At 48.4% G+C, this 14,396-nt stretch overlaps 1 protein-coding gene across 1 annotated transcript in view; it reads left to right on the top strand.

Moving 5' to 3' along the window:
• The window catches only part of UBE3B (ubiquitin protein ligase E3B), a 29,192-nt gene extending 14,929 nt beyond the window's left edge, over nucleotides 1–14,263 (top strand). Inside the window, exons 15-26 of the mRNA XM_019507178.1 lie at nucleotides 514–628; nucleotides 1,081–1,180; nucleotides 1,903–2,022; nucleotides 4,287–4,463; nucleotides 4,569–4,679; nucleotides 6,909–7,046; nucleotides 7,620–7,685; nucleotides 9,074–9,132; nucleotides 10,491–10,673; nucleotides 11,075–11,186; nucleotides 11,630–11,722; nucleotides 12,233–14,263. Of these exons, the coding sequence (XP_019362723.1) occupies nucleotides 514–628; nucleotides 1,081–1,180; nucleotides 1,903–2,022; nucleotides 4,287–4,463; nucleotides 4,569–4,679; nucleotides 6,909–7,046; nucleotides 7,620–7,685; nucleotides 9,074–9,132; nucleotides 10,491–10,673; nucleotides 11,075–11,186; nucleotides 11,630–11,722; nucleotides 12,233–12,424 (1,466 nt within the window). The 3' untranslated portion in view covers nucleotides 12,425–14,263. The remainder of the gene's footprint in view (nucleotides 1–513; nucleotides 629–1,080; nucleotides 1,181–1,902; nucleotides 2,023–4,286; nucleotides 4,464–4,568; nucleotides 4,680–6,908; nucleotides 7,047–7,619; nucleotides 7,686–9,073; nucleotides 9,133–10,490; nucleotides 10,674–11,074; nucleotides 11,187–11,629; nucleotides 11,723–12,232) is intronic.
• The last annotated feature ends 133 nt before the right edge of the window (nucleotides 14,264–14,396 follow it).

The following is a 14,396-nucleotide window of genomic DNA, read 5'->3' as shown; positions in this document are numbered from 1 at the left end:
AGCTTGACTGAGGGGACCAGAGTGACAGAAAGGAGAAATGAATCTCAGAATCTGAGGCTTTAGCTTGCAGTAGTTTGACCAAATGCTTTGCAGATTAAGCATTATAAATTCATATCTTGTTGAATACAAAAATGTGCATCGTCCAGGTGATTGGATATTGGTGCCATGTTGAGTACTGTAGAAGAGCCTAATGAATTAGTATTTTATTGGAATAAGAACGTCTGGGCCAGCTAGGTTTTCAAAACTGTGGTCCAGAGATTCACTAAATTAAAAAGCAACATTAAACTTTGTCCAAATCCCACAATTAGAAGACTTCACATAATTACTGTATTTACTTGATGAGATGATGAGGTTCTCCCCCTGCCCTCTTTAACATCAGGGGGGAAGCCCCTCACCTTACAAGTAAACATGAGGCAGCAGGGGTTTGCCAAATGTTGGCAATGAGGCACACTGTTTCTTGGCAGTCCCTGTTGTGTAGGAAGTTTTGAACACTGCTTGTGTTTGCTTCTGCAGAAAATGCCAAAGGAGAGACACTGGAGCTTTTCCATTCTGTTCATGGCTGGCTGATGGTGTTGTATGAAAGAGACTGTCGCCGGCGCTTTGCTCCGGAGGATCACTGGCTGCGGAAGTAAGTGTCTGATCCTAGTCCGAGGTAGTGTATGACTGTCTGACTTCCTCGTTCTCTCCTCACAACAGTTCTTTGTAGCTTATCTAAGAAGGCTGAGTTAGACGTGAGATGTGAAATGCCCTGTTGTTCTATGCCTCTACCTGGACAGGGTTGCTCTTCATACCACATTTGCTTTCTTTAGTTTTAAGAGGTCCCCAGTGGTGGCACTTCCTAGTCTTCTGTAGAACGATGCTCCTTGTGCGAGTTCCTGTTGATGGAGTAAATGTTTCCAAAGCTTCTTAAATCCCTTCTTCGAGGAGCATTTAAGAGCCTGATTGGTGTTAATGTGGCTTCCAAAGTTGCCAAAGTCACTGAGGTGCTTTGGAAATGTTTGCCTCCTGTTTGTTTTGCAAAACCCCTGTGTTCACTAGGTGTTTTTCGGGCGTCTCTGAATATATGCCTTACTTTTTAAGGGACCTCAAGCCCAGCGTGCTCTTCCAAGAGTTGGAAAAAGACAAGAGGCGAGCTCAGCTGCTCTTGCAGTACATCCCTCATGTCATCCCCCACAAGAACGTGAGTGGGACCTGGGTGGGGCTGGGTGTTTGCACTCTGAAGGGCTGTGCTCTGGACCACAGGAAGCAACTTCAGTCTCCAGTATTTTCTGGTGCTAAATTTGAATCTAAAATGCAGTTTTAAAAATGGCTTACTTCTGCTTGTTGTCTCCTGCTGGTTTTACCTTCTCCATTCAGGAGCGTTTTGTTTGTGAGGGTAGTTGCTTACACACAACTGATGTAGGCTGCTAGTAGTGCCAGTCTGGCTGTCAGAGGCAGGATAACCACAGACCAACCAAGCTGTAACTTTCTGAGCTGCCCCATGCAAGATCTGGGAGGTGGGGAAGCAGGGGCTTTCCCTTTGCCAGGCTGTTATGTTGCCAAGGTGGAGTAGGAGCTTTCCCAAATAGGAAGCTCTCTAATTGTGTAGGGATCAATGTCTCAGAGGCAGGCTCTGTGAGATCCCTCTGCTCTTCTGTGAGCAGGTCTTGCTGACATCAGTCAGCCTACTCCCATGAGCAGAACAGTAGCTAATCCTGAGGATCCCATCCTTTAGCAAGCTTCCTGCTCCAGGCTGCAGCTGGCTTTTAAAGCCATAGTCTATTGAATGGGAATCATGGCTTTTAATAAACTGCATCCTCGCCATAAGACCTGTTCATTTGCCTTTCACTTTGGGATGGGGGGTATCTTGTCAGCACAACTGAATGCCTGGTCTTTGTGATGACCTATGCTCTTCCGTTTAAGAGGGTGCTGCTTTTCCGAAACATGGTTACAAAAGAAAAGGAGAAGCTGGGGCTGGTTGAAACCAGTTCTGCATCGCCTCATGTCACACACATCACCATCCGCCGCTCCCGCATGCTGGAGGTGAGTGGCTCAGCTGGCAGAAGCTAATCTACACGCTGGTAACCTGGCTGCTCATTTGTGACCGCAGTCTGACTGTGTGGTGTGGTGTTCATCCATAGAGGTCTCGATCTAGGTCCTTTTGTGATCTCCTTGCCATAGCATCAGAGTCTATCTGACATAAAAATAGCAGTGGCATCAGTCCTTCCGTGTCCTTTAGTGGCCTAAAGAAAAATTGGCTTGGTTGGCATGTGTTATGTACTTGCCTGTGTATGAGGAAGTGAAGGGAAACAAGGCTGAGCAGTACTGGCGCACTGAGTTTTGAATGTGGGGTCTTATCTCTTGTAGCAGTGAGTTCTGCTGCCTCAGCCCATCTTCTGGAGTGGTTCTATTTTGCTGTGCCCAGATCCCCCCTCTTGGCGATGGCTTCCTTGTTTCAGTGAGATGTAGCTGTTAAGAGATGTTTTGGATGTGGAAATCATTCCTAAAATGAGTCTAACAGTAGTAATTGAGCCTAGAGATCCCAAGTGTGTGGCCTGCAAGGTTAGGCAAATGAAAGTGGGCATATTTTTGCTTGCCTGGTGCTTTGGCATCCAGCAGTACTATGGCATCTCAGAGTGCCCCAAGGCAGCGGGCTGGTTTAGCCACCTGAGGTTGAGGGAAGACAGGATCATCAGGGTGCTTCCTTCTCACTGCCAGCCCCACCTCAGTGTTGCCTGGGTTTGATTTGAGCCAGTTGACCTTCCTCCAGGTCCTGATGATAGCTGGGGATGTTGCTGTTTGTGTTTGATGTGACAGCAGCATAGGACTGCGTGCCATGCATCTCACTGTGTCAAAGGCTAAATGAACAGCACCTTCAGAAGAGCAAAACACGAGTGCAGATTAGTGAGTCCAGGCCCAACCTGTACTCTGAGTTTCTTGGAGCCCCTGGACACAGGCTCTGTACAGATGCAGAAGCCCAAGTAACTAAAAGACACTATCAGCATTTTTATGTCTTTGTTTCCATTGCAAATAGAGAACGCCAGCAAAGAGAACAAGCTCTGTAGATTTTGTTACTGATCTTACTTAGAGGGCTGTTTTATATGCTAAGAGATGGTTTCTTCCCTGGCAGGGACTGTGAGGATAGTGGTTTCTTTTCCATTTAGCTGTAACAAGCTGTGAAACTTTCCCTTTCATGCCTTGATCAGACAGTGGGATTTGACATCCATCTGCTTAACGTGCACAGCTCCATTGCCAAGCAATCCAGCATGTGTTGACATGTTTGCAGTGAACTGTCAAAGTTTGGTAGATGGTAGAGAGAAAACGTGCCTGCATAGTCGTGCAGTCGTGTTCTCCCCCACCCACATCCTCCCCAGGCGTGTGCATCAGCCAAAGCACTCCATTCTAAGCCACTTCTACCCCAGTCTCTTGCCCTCCAAGGCTGACTGATCACGCTCAGTTCAGCTCAGCATCTCTTTTTCCACCAAAGGTGCATTTTTATGAGGCTTAATTGCTATGCTTCACCTTGCCCTTCTTTAGCACTTTCTCATTGTGTCTTTGGCATCTGTGACTGTATCTCTTTTGTCGAGAGCTGACTGCAGAGTGAAAGTGCCACATATCTGTTTTGGAGTAGAAGCTTGGACTGGGCATACGTATCCAACAATCCCCCTCAATTTGGGGGTCTGTTGAATTTGCATGTGCTTAAATAGTGCAAGCCTCGGATAGACTAGCCAAAGGATAAATTATTTCTTCCCATCTTGAATTTGTCTACTGAGACGCTTAACAGTCCGAGAGCTGGTAGCTGATACCATGGTGATTATACTAAAAATAAAAAAAATCCCCTGTATGACTGACTAGTTTTAATACATCTCTGCTTTCCCTCTCTGTACCCTTTGGCCCATTGGCCCCTTCTTGTCTCTCTTAAAATGCTTATAAGCCACTGAAATGCCTGCTTGTATCTGTCATTATCTGTTTGGTTTTGCTCTGTCTGCTTATACTTATCATTTTCAGAATAATTTGCTGACTGCAGTGTCTGTCATGCCACACCAAGGCATGGAAAGTGCAGATTCCTTCCCAGAAATCTTGTGCACCGGGTTTTCCAATTTTTGTATGAAACTAAATGTTTAAGGAACAGCGTATTGTGGTGTTCTCCCCAGCTCCCTCATCTCAGGCATTGATGCCAGCATTCCCCACTCGGGAGGTGATGAACCCCACTGTAAAACGCAGGCGTGTGCTTGTCAGTGCTGCATACGTGGAAGGGTGTTTTGTGTGCCTCTGTATGACTGACGTGCCTGTTCCAATCTGGGCAGGATGGGTACGAACAGCTCCGGCAGCTTTCTCAGAACGCCATGAAGGGAGTTATTAGAGTGAAGTTTGTGAATGACCTGGGGGTTGATGAGGCTGGCATTGATCAAGACGGCGTGTTCAAAGAGTTCTTGGAGGAGATCATCAAGAAGGTGTTTGACCCTGCACTCAACCTCTTCAAGGTACTGAGGCTGGGCCACAGAGACCCTTCTTCCACCAGGACATGCAAAAACCTGACTAGATCCTGACTTTCTCCTTCTTGTTTTGCCTTTATTGCATTTCTGTAGACTACCAGTGGTGATGAAAGATTGTATCCTTCCCCAACATCCTACATCCATGAGAACTACCTCCAGCTCTTTGAGTTTGTTGGGAAAATGCTTGGGAAGGCTGTGTATGAGGTAAGCTGAAGGAGAGTGGGTATTTGTTTTTACAAAGCATTGCTCAAATTCAAGTCATGACACCCTCAGACAATTGGAAGACACAGGCTATTGCAGTGGGTACTTGAAGATATGCATGGCAAGCATAAAAAGGTCAAAAGGCATAAGGTCACAATATATGGAGTCTGGCTACAGCACTGAACTGTGATGTGCGAAGAAATCTAAGGGAAATTAGGCCCCCCCGAGTCCTACTGACATTCAGCTTCTTTTGCCTCCTTTGGAAATCCTAGCTGTAGTGTCCTAAGTATCTGGTGTAAAGTTGACTCGGCTGCTATGAAGTATGAGAGAAATAAGCAAAGCAGGGTAGATTTGGTTTAAATCGAATCAATTTTAAATCGCTGGTTGAGGAGCCTCGATTTTAATTGTTTTCTACAAAAAGTGCATTCTTGTTGTTTGATATCCTTTATTCATTTAACTTCTTGAAACTTTGCACTTTTAGAGAGAGGTAAGGGCTTGACTGTATGTACACAAACTTGCAGAGAGACAAGAGGGCTGATGGGTAGGTAATCAGGTCTGTTATCTCTCATCTCCATATCCTGCTGTTAACAAGGATGTTCTCTCTCGAGACACAAATCCACAGTTTGAGAACTGAAACCAAGCATCGTGGAGATGCTTACCAGGATCTTCTAGAGTAAGCACTGAGTCCCATTGGGTAGAGTGGTTTTCTTTAATCTTTACTATAGAGGAGCCTCTGGGCACCCTGTAAGACTGGGCCCCTAATATAGTCTGTGGCCTGTTGTGACTTATTTATAAACCTTTTCTAAAAAGGTTACATGAATATATTGTCTCAAGTAGTATATAATTAAAAGTTATAACCCTATTCTGTGATGATATCTTTGAGCTTTAACAGATCTCAAATTAAAACTCTCTTTATATATAGGGTTTTTTTCAATTTTAACAAAAAAAAATCAGAGAATACAATTAAATCAAAAAATCTGATTTTAAATAAAAATAAAATTGGTTTTTATCCTCCCTGAAGCAAAGCCAGCTTTTCCTGAAGTGCCCCCTCTGATGGCACTTGCATTTAGAAGGCACTGTTCCTCAGCCTTGTCAGGCCCTATTTTGGGCTCTTGCATCATATGAGTCTTCTGCTCCCACTGTGAATCTTTATAGAGGAAACCAGCAAAGCCACACTAGTATGATTCACACTGCAATGGGACAGGACAAACAATGGTGTCTGCCGAGTGGAAAAGGACTGAGCCTTCAGTATGCAGATTGCTCACAGAAATTCACCCGAGTACTAAAGCAACTAGTTAAGTCATCTCTGAGCACTAGCAGTTATCATCAATTATCTTCTGGAGCTTGGTTGCCTTTCTAAAGAGGTTTATTCATCAAAAGAAGAAAAAGACAAACCTGAGGAATTGCAAATCACTAGAAAAATCCTAGAACAAACGATTAAAGAATCAGCTTATGAACTCCCATAGGATAATAAGGTGTTAGCAAATCACTATGGGCTGCTTTAAGAACAAATTGTTATGCCTAGCCAGTCTGCACCTCTTTAATAAAATAAATGAATAAATAAAAATAACGGCCTGGTGGATAAGATGGTTCACTGGCAGATGGAGAGGGCATTTCAAGTGGTGTCCTGTAAGAGTCTGTCTTGGGCTGACTTCTGCTGATTCTTCTCATTTATTGCCTCGGATAATGTAGTAGAGTGCACACTTCAGACTTGCAGACAACCCGAGCCACTTTAGAGGGCAGGACCAGATTTCAGAGTTCTCTTGAGACACTGGAGATGTCCCAAGTTTAACAAAATGAAAAAGTTAAAGACAAGTGCAAAGCATTACAACCAGGAGGCAGGAGTTGAACAAAATGGGGTATAACTAACTCAGGCATGAGTACTGCAGAAAACAAATGGGGGTGGATAGTTAATTGCTGCCTTCTCACCAGTCAGCAATGCAAGGCAGTTGCAAACAAAAGTGGGATGTCTCAACGTGCATCAGCAGGAATGTTGCATGTGAAGCAGGGGAGGTGACTAGTTTGTTGGGTTGGGGCTGGGGGGCTTCAGCTGGACTACTGTGCCCAATACTGGGCAGCCACTTTAAGAAAGAAGTAGACCAATTGACCGGAAAGGGAATGGTGGAAGTCCGCAGCTAGATGGGGCCTAGCTTGGCTGGTGTGTGGCAAGGCGCACTGCATGTAGCAAATGGAGGCAGAAGATTCACGTGCGTTCTTCTTTCTTCACTGTAGGGAATCGTTGTGGATGTTCCGTTCGCTTCCTTCTTCCTGAGTCAGCTGCTTGGGCACCATCACAGTGTCTTCTACAGCTCTGTGGATGAACTTCCTTCCCTGGACTCCGAGTTCTATAAAAACCTCACCTCCATCAAGGTTTGCCTTTATCCTCCCTGCCTTCACACTCCATGGTAACTGCTGCAGGAAAGAGTCAAAGTGATTCCAACAAGGGTGATGTGAACTTTTGCCAGCTGGGATGTCTCAGCTGGGTGAACCCTCTTTTAGGTGACCACAGACACTAAGCCAATTTTGCCTGCCTTTTATATTGAGGGGGGAGCTCTTCCATCTGTCTGCTTGAAGGCTTACTGTCTCTCATAAATGCTTGCGGGTCATTACAGGTCTGAAGAGATGTTCCTGGATAGCTGAAATGTTTGAGCTTGTAGGAGAGAGTGAGATCCAAGAGCAAGGTGCCTGTTAACTGTTCAGGCTCCTTCTGCTGTGCATGAATCATGGAAGGGAGAGCTTCTGCGATCTGTGCACAGGACTGGACCAGGAGTCACAAAGTCTTGGGTTCCAGCCTCTCATTGCAAGCCACCCCACTCTGTTACCTACAGCAAGATGTGTACCCCTCTGCCACACTGCCTGTGCTAATGCCTCATGATGTGGTGCAGGTGCTGGGTTGTTGCTTTGCTGACTGGAGTTGACTGCCTTTCCTCTCCCCATCCCTAGCGCTACGATGGAGATATCAGTGACTTGGGCTTGACACTCTCCTATGACGAAGATGTGATGGGTCAGGTAAGCCATGCACTCCCCCGTGCTCATTGACTCTTTGCATTTGGCTGCACAAGGTCGTTCATACTCAAAGGGGCCGTTCTCAATTGCTTATGACTTCATCCACTTTGGTTTCAAGCTACAATGTGGTAGGCTTGCCGTCTGCTTTGGAAAATGCAAACCAGAACAGGGTTTTTCCCATTTTAAAGGAATAAGCAAGGGGAAAAAGCAGCTTGACTCAACAATGTGTGTGTGAATATGACCATAGCAGGTAGTCCTGAGGCTGCAGCTCGCAAACGCCGGTTATTTGTGAGATTTGTTACAAGGGTTTAATTAAAGCAGCAGCTTATTTGGCTTGCACATCGTTGGTCAGAGAATGAACAGAGCTCTGTAGTGCATGGGTCTGGGTTCCAGATCAGTTCAGTCTCGCTCCCCGTACCTCAGGGATGTGCTGTAACTGAGCCAATCTGCCAGAAGGTGGATCCCCTTTCTGGTTAAGCACTGGGTTGGGGCCCAGGCAAACTGAGCTCTTTCCTTTCGTGAGGCTTCCTGCGTGACAGGGGCTCCAGCTTGACCTGCACCACAGAGTCTTGCCAGCCTAGCTGTGCTGGCTGGGGCTGGGAAGAGATCTATTCCAAGATGGTATGAAGCTGCTGGTAATGTTCCTCTCCCATGGCTGCAGGCTCACTGATATAAGAGAGCTGCTCCTGGAAGGAGCATCTCTTGTTCCAGGAAGGGGCTGAGTTGAAGCTGTCAGAAAACCCCTTCTGCTGCCATACCCAAAGTCTCCCTTAAGGGACCTGTCAGCCAACTTGTGGTAGCAGGAATTCCACAAGGGTCTCTACAGCACAGGGATCGCACTTCCCTGCCTCCCAGGAGTGCTGCAAGGAGGAATTCATTATTGTGGAAGGGTAAAAAAAACTACCCCAAGCAGCAGCCCACCTCTCTGAGCACTTTCCCTCGGATGCAGTGAGGTCCTAATCCAGAACCCACAGAACTCTATGGGAGTCTCTTCATTCTCTGAATCAGGAATGAAATGAGGATCCTGTAGGAAAAATGGGCTTCAATCCTCTAAGAAAAGACTGCTGAAATGGAAGGAGTCGAGGTTGGGTGGAGGAGGAGGTGGCCATGTCCTGGCTTCCCTTGGCACCTTGAGTGGATTTATGTGACATCTCAATGAATAACTCCCTAGGAGATGCCAGGCTGGGTCCTCTGGTGGAAGGAGAGTTCCCTGCTGTTCAATTAGTTAGTATTTAAAAAAGGCACCAATGTGGGATGGAAACAGGATGACTGTTTAAAATGCAAATCCCAGTGTCTTACTGTAAAAATATGGAGCTGTAGCTTCAGAAGGGTGTTTCTTTCCGGTTATGGTCCCCGGTAGTAATTAGCAATGTAATCCTTTCTTCCCTCAGCTTGTTTGCCACGAACTTATTCCTGGAGGGAAGACCATTCCCGTTAGCAACGAAAATAAGTAAGTACAGCAATTAAATTTGTAAGGTCACTACTGCAAAGCACTTCATTCTAGTTCCTTGGGCTTTGCATCAGGAATGAATTGAGATAGATTGGAGCAGAAAGAGCCCATAAATACTGTAATAGGATTTACTGGTTACAGCTCATCGGCAGAAATTGTATTAAATTCGATTTGCAAAATAAGAATTGACAATTTGCTTTTTGAAACGGCACTTCTAAGGTCACAGGCAGCCAGAGCGGGATGTTCTGAGGGATTTAATGATGGTGATGGATACAGACAGATGGATTCAAAGCAATTCAGGCACACGGCCGTGAACATGGAGGGCACAGATGCTCAAAGACACCTTGGAGCAGACGGATCTTCGCGGAGTGATAGCATGTGGCAGTTGTATAAAATACTGCTCTTCACCAGACGCAGTGGTGAATTCACATGCAGTAGACAGCGCTACTCAGACACCGGAAATCAGAGGAGACACGCAGCCCTGTAGCTATTTTCACAGATAATCAGCTTTAGATAGTTATCATAAATGTCAATTTTGGAGCCTAAAAACCAACCCTTCCCACCCCCTTTCACGGATAGGGAGAGCTGGATAAGATCTGGAATATGCAGACGCGGATACGTGCCTGGTGATTAATTTACAGCCTGCTCTCTCTCTCTCATGGCAAGCTAGCGCTGCCTCCTACCTGAATATGCATCTGCATCACCTGCACTTTACAGTCCAGAGTTCCCAGTCAGTCTTTTCCTCCTGAGATTATGTCAGCGAGTTTAAATGTGAAAGAAATATCTCTTTACTTGTCAGCTTGCCACTCAGGAAGAAAACTGAAAGTCCCGTGTGGCTTTGTGCTCGCCACACGCCGCATCTTTGAGGTGTGTTTGCACACGCATGCAAAAGGGCAGTTGGCAGGAAAGCAAATGTGACAATGGAGCATAATCCTTGAGTTTTTCCTTGGATTGGAAAGCAGGGTCAAGCTAAATGCCGCCTTCTGGTGGGCTGATAAATACAAGGGACCAGCTCTATTTTAGCTGAGCTGGAAGGAGACTTGGTCTTTGTTCATTAGCTCACTTGTAAGATCAGCGTGTGTGTGAAGGGCAGGATGAGTCACCCCTGAAATCGGTGGTTGCATGTCTCCATTGAATTTGGGTGCTGGGTTTACAATGCCCTGCTTAGATGAATGAAGTGAAGTGGCTGCAGACAGCTCATGAATTCAAGGCATCTGCAGCCAGCTTTGTTCTGTCTGGTTTGTTTGAGTAATATCTGAGCCCTGAGGAAAGAGGCTTGCCTGGCTTTTGGGAATGGGCTGGGCAGATGGGTGAGATGCCTCCCCTGCTTCTGATGGCTCCTTCTCCACGCTTCATAGGATCAGCTACATCCACCTTATGGCCCACTTCCGGATGCACACGCAGATCAAGAGCCAGACGGCTGCACTCATCAGTGGCTTCCGCTCCATCATCAAACCCGAGTGGATCCGCATGTTCTCGGCACCGGAGCTACAGCGGCTCATCTCTGGTGACAATGCTGAGATTGACCTCGAGGACCTGAAGTGAGTGGGCTGCACCTTAGGCTGGTCCCTCATTTCTGTAATGCTCTTAGCACAGGAAACTAACGCTTTCCAACCCTTCTGCTTCTTCCAATCAAAAGTCAAATGACAGCCTGGGAGTGGAAGGTTGGGAAATAGCTATATCCTATAACATGGGAGTGGGCAAATTGACCTCAGGGAACAGCTGTACCCAGGAGACAAGTACTAAATATCTGTAGCTCCTTCAATGCTCTGGCAAGCCTGCCGGACATGGTGGATGCAGAGAGCAGGAGCGGAAGCCTCTCTTTATAACTGAGGGGGTGGGGAGGTCTCTAGGGTGGATTGGAGAGCTGCAGCCACCTATCTGCAGGCGAGCGGGATGCTATGACCTTTTCTGATATGAGCTTTTTGTGTCCTGTCCTCAGGAAACACACAGTGTACTATGGCGGCTTCCACGGCAGTCACAGGGTCATCATCTGGCTTTGGGACATCCTAGCCAATGACTTCACCCCTGAGGAGAGAGCGATGTTTCTCAAGGTAAATCTCTCCCCAGGCTCCTACCCTGCCTGAGTGGGCCCTGTGTCTGTGCACCTCTGGCCTTGGCAGGAACACAGCTGCAGCCTTCTGGCAATCCTCTGGACCCTTGCTGCCTGTGAGCATCTTTCCCTAGAGGCAGAACAGTACTGAAAGGCCTGACGCCTTAGAAAATGGCAGACTGTTTTTCCCCACAAAGGTTGTCCCTAGAGGGCACCGTCCCTTGCAGTGTTGTTGTACTGCCATGGATGCCCTTCTCTGGGGGCGAGGAGCACAGTAGACTTTCACTCCCGTGTGGCTGGACTAGCTATTGACAGAGCAGGCAGGTCAGCAAACGAATGCTCCGTATGAGAAACCGCGTGTTTCTGTGTTGGAATAGAGTCTCCGTGTTGCTCTTTGGAGACGCGGTTGCCATCTTTTAACCAGACCTGCTGGGTTTTATTCAGTTTGTCACCAGCTGCTCCCGGCCTCCACTTCTGGGCTTTGCCTACCTCAAGCCTCCTTTCTCCATCCGCTGCGTAGAAGTCTCAGACGATCAGGTATGCGGCTGGAACGGACCTGGCCAGCGTTTCCCAAGCTGTGGTGCAGGAAAAATCCCACTCTGATTCCCAGAGGGACCTTCTCCAGGGCTTTTCCCCTCCCACCCTGCTTCCACCTCGTCTCTGCCATCACCTCAGAGCTCCTGTGGGTAGAAAGCGGGGCACTGGGACCAGGTGAAAGTGCACTAGCTGTAATGGGATGTGAGGCTGGTGGGTGACGTGGCTGCTTCCGTCTGTGCTCCCTGGTGTCTGCCTTCCCTTTGTGAGTGGTCACCCTGCTTCTGCAGCTGGTAGCACTCCTTGCGATGACCTTGCTGGGCCCGTCTGATTTGGTTCTGTCCTCCTGAGTCTACTACTCTTTCAGCTTCACGTGCTATGCCTAGTCAGTCTCCGATCACTTTACCCCAAGGCAAGTGTACTCTCCGGTGGTTGGAGGTTGGCCACCTGGAGTCAGGCCCTGTCGCTGCCCCAGACATGGGCAGGGTAACGTGTCTCTCGCTATGTTTCCAGGACACTGGCGACACACTGGGCAGCGTGCTACGGGGCTTCTTCACCATCCGCAAGAGGGAGCCGGGTGGCCGGCTCCCCACCTCTTCCACGTGTTTCAACCTGCTCAAGCTTCCCAACTACAGCAAAAAGAGCATCCTGCGGGAGAAGCTGCGCTATGCCATCAGCATGAACACCGGCTTTGAGCTGTCGTAGCTGCCTTGCCCCCACGGGCTCTGAGCCACCTGCCAGCACCAGAGACACGCAGGGCAGGTCAGCACCCAAGGGGGTGCTGCTTGCCAGCTCCAGGACTGGAGAGATGCTCATGGTAATAGAGAGAGCCCTTGGTCCCACCCGGTGTGGGAGCTGCCTAGGCTGCCACTAGATCCCTAGGGTAGGCACCAGGTCTGATCCCAACGCGCTTCACTTATTGCCATGTAAATTATTAAACACCAAACCCAGGGGAGACTTGGGGTAGCGCCCAGGCCCAGCAGGTCTCATGCCCGAGACACAACCTGGTGTCAGTGTGTGGCAGGCAGGGAGGAGGTCCTGCTATGTGGCTGGGCAGACACTGCTGCAAGCAAGGCCATGCACTAGATATGCCTTTGGCTGCACCAGGGCAGGAGTGTGGTGGAGCCTGCTACAAGGCTGTCTCCACTGTGCAGTGCCTGCTCCCCAACCCCCTTCACTCAGGTCAGGCTTAGCAATGGGGATTGACTACAGCCCCGCGTACCAGGTGAGGCCCTTGTGGTGGACTCTGAGCAAGAAGGTTTCCCTGATCTGGAAAAGCTGCAGCCAGCACTGGCAGGCACATAAAGCCTCTGCTCTGATGTGACGGCAGGGTGAGAGTACAAAGCACAGGTGTGCAGCTGGGAGCACCGGCCCCTTGCACCTCTGCTTAGCTCCACGTGGCTGGAGAGGGACCATGCTCTGCTTCCCAGGCAGTACACATAGCTTTCTTTTTGCTTTCCTCTCATTGCTGGGCAGGAAATGGAGAGGCACTGGTGTTGCATCCAGCTCCTGGTAAGCTCTGAAACCTTCAGCTGCCCCTGTGTGTGAGCGGGATGTACTGATCTGCCAGCAGCCCTCCCGCGTGCTCAGCGAAACCCCTGTTCTCTGACCTTCGTGGAGATTTTGACCTGGTTGCCCTCCTGCTTTCTGGCTGCGGCCTCTGCATAGCACAGTGGCACTTGCCTGCCAAACTCTTCGATAGTTTTGGTCTTGTGGTTAGCTGAAGCTCCTGTGCAACCACACGGCTTTTCAATCAGCTTGTTCTCAACAGAGGGCTCCTTTTCAGGAAAGAAACCATTGTACAGGCTGCACGTAGCTTTGCAGTTCTGACCTCTCACGGGCAGGTGGGTTCTGCCTTCAGCCCAAAACCCTTATACTCTGCAGCAGGACACTGCATGGGGTTCTGGTGTCAGGGAAACCACCATTTAGTCTGAAATTTAGATAGATTTTATTTAACTTCCTCCGTATCGTGCCTCAGCTCCTAGTGGTTGCAGCATGAGCTCCTTTTAACGCTCTCCTTTCCTCCCCTCTCCTTATCCTTTCTCATTTGTATGGGAAATCCACGGTTTTAACCTGGTGGTGTAACCCTGGGCAGATCCAGAGAGAGTAGACATGGAGCAGCGGATGCTCCAGTGCCAGGCTGCCCACCCTACCTCATCCTCTCTAGCAAGCGTGAATGGCAGGGATTTCCAGCCCCAAGCTGTGTTGTATAGCACGCCTCTGCACAGGGGGACTGGGCCCCGGGCTGTTGGGCAGGCCCTTTTAATTGCTGCTGAGAGAGCAGGCATGAAGCAGACCAGAACATGCTTTCAACCGAAGCCATTCGGAGATGAGAGCAGCAGAAATGCCCTTCATGTTCTCTGTCCTGCCTTATTTAATTAATTAATTAACAAAACTCAATACCAGTCCTTCTCCACGTGGCTTGGAAAAGCACGTCAGCTCCCACTCGGCTGGGGGCCTTTTGTTCTTACTGAACACTTGCTCGTTAATAGGAATGACCTACTCTGTTAATGAAGGAAAGACTTGCCTGCCTTCGTCTTGCCCCAACTATTCAATGGGCATTGCCACATGGAATTTAGAAAGGGTAGGACATGGCTTCAGATCTCGTGTAGGGATCAGTTCACATTTGGTAACCTGTAGTGGTGTAGCTGGAAAGGGTTTGATGCCGGCCTGGCAG

Source organism: Gavialis gangeticus, unplaced genomic scaffold (assembly GCF_001723915.1).
Source record: "Gavialis gangeticus isolate Ggan-Ray unplaced genomic scaffold, GavGan_comp1, whole genome shotgun sequence".
Lineage (NCBI taxonomy): Eukaryota > Metazoa > Chordata > Crocodylia > Gavialidae > Gavialis > Gavialis gangeticus.
The sequence above is the reverse complement of the archived record's forward strand: the minus strand, read 5'-3'. Positions and strand labels throughout refer to the sequence as shown.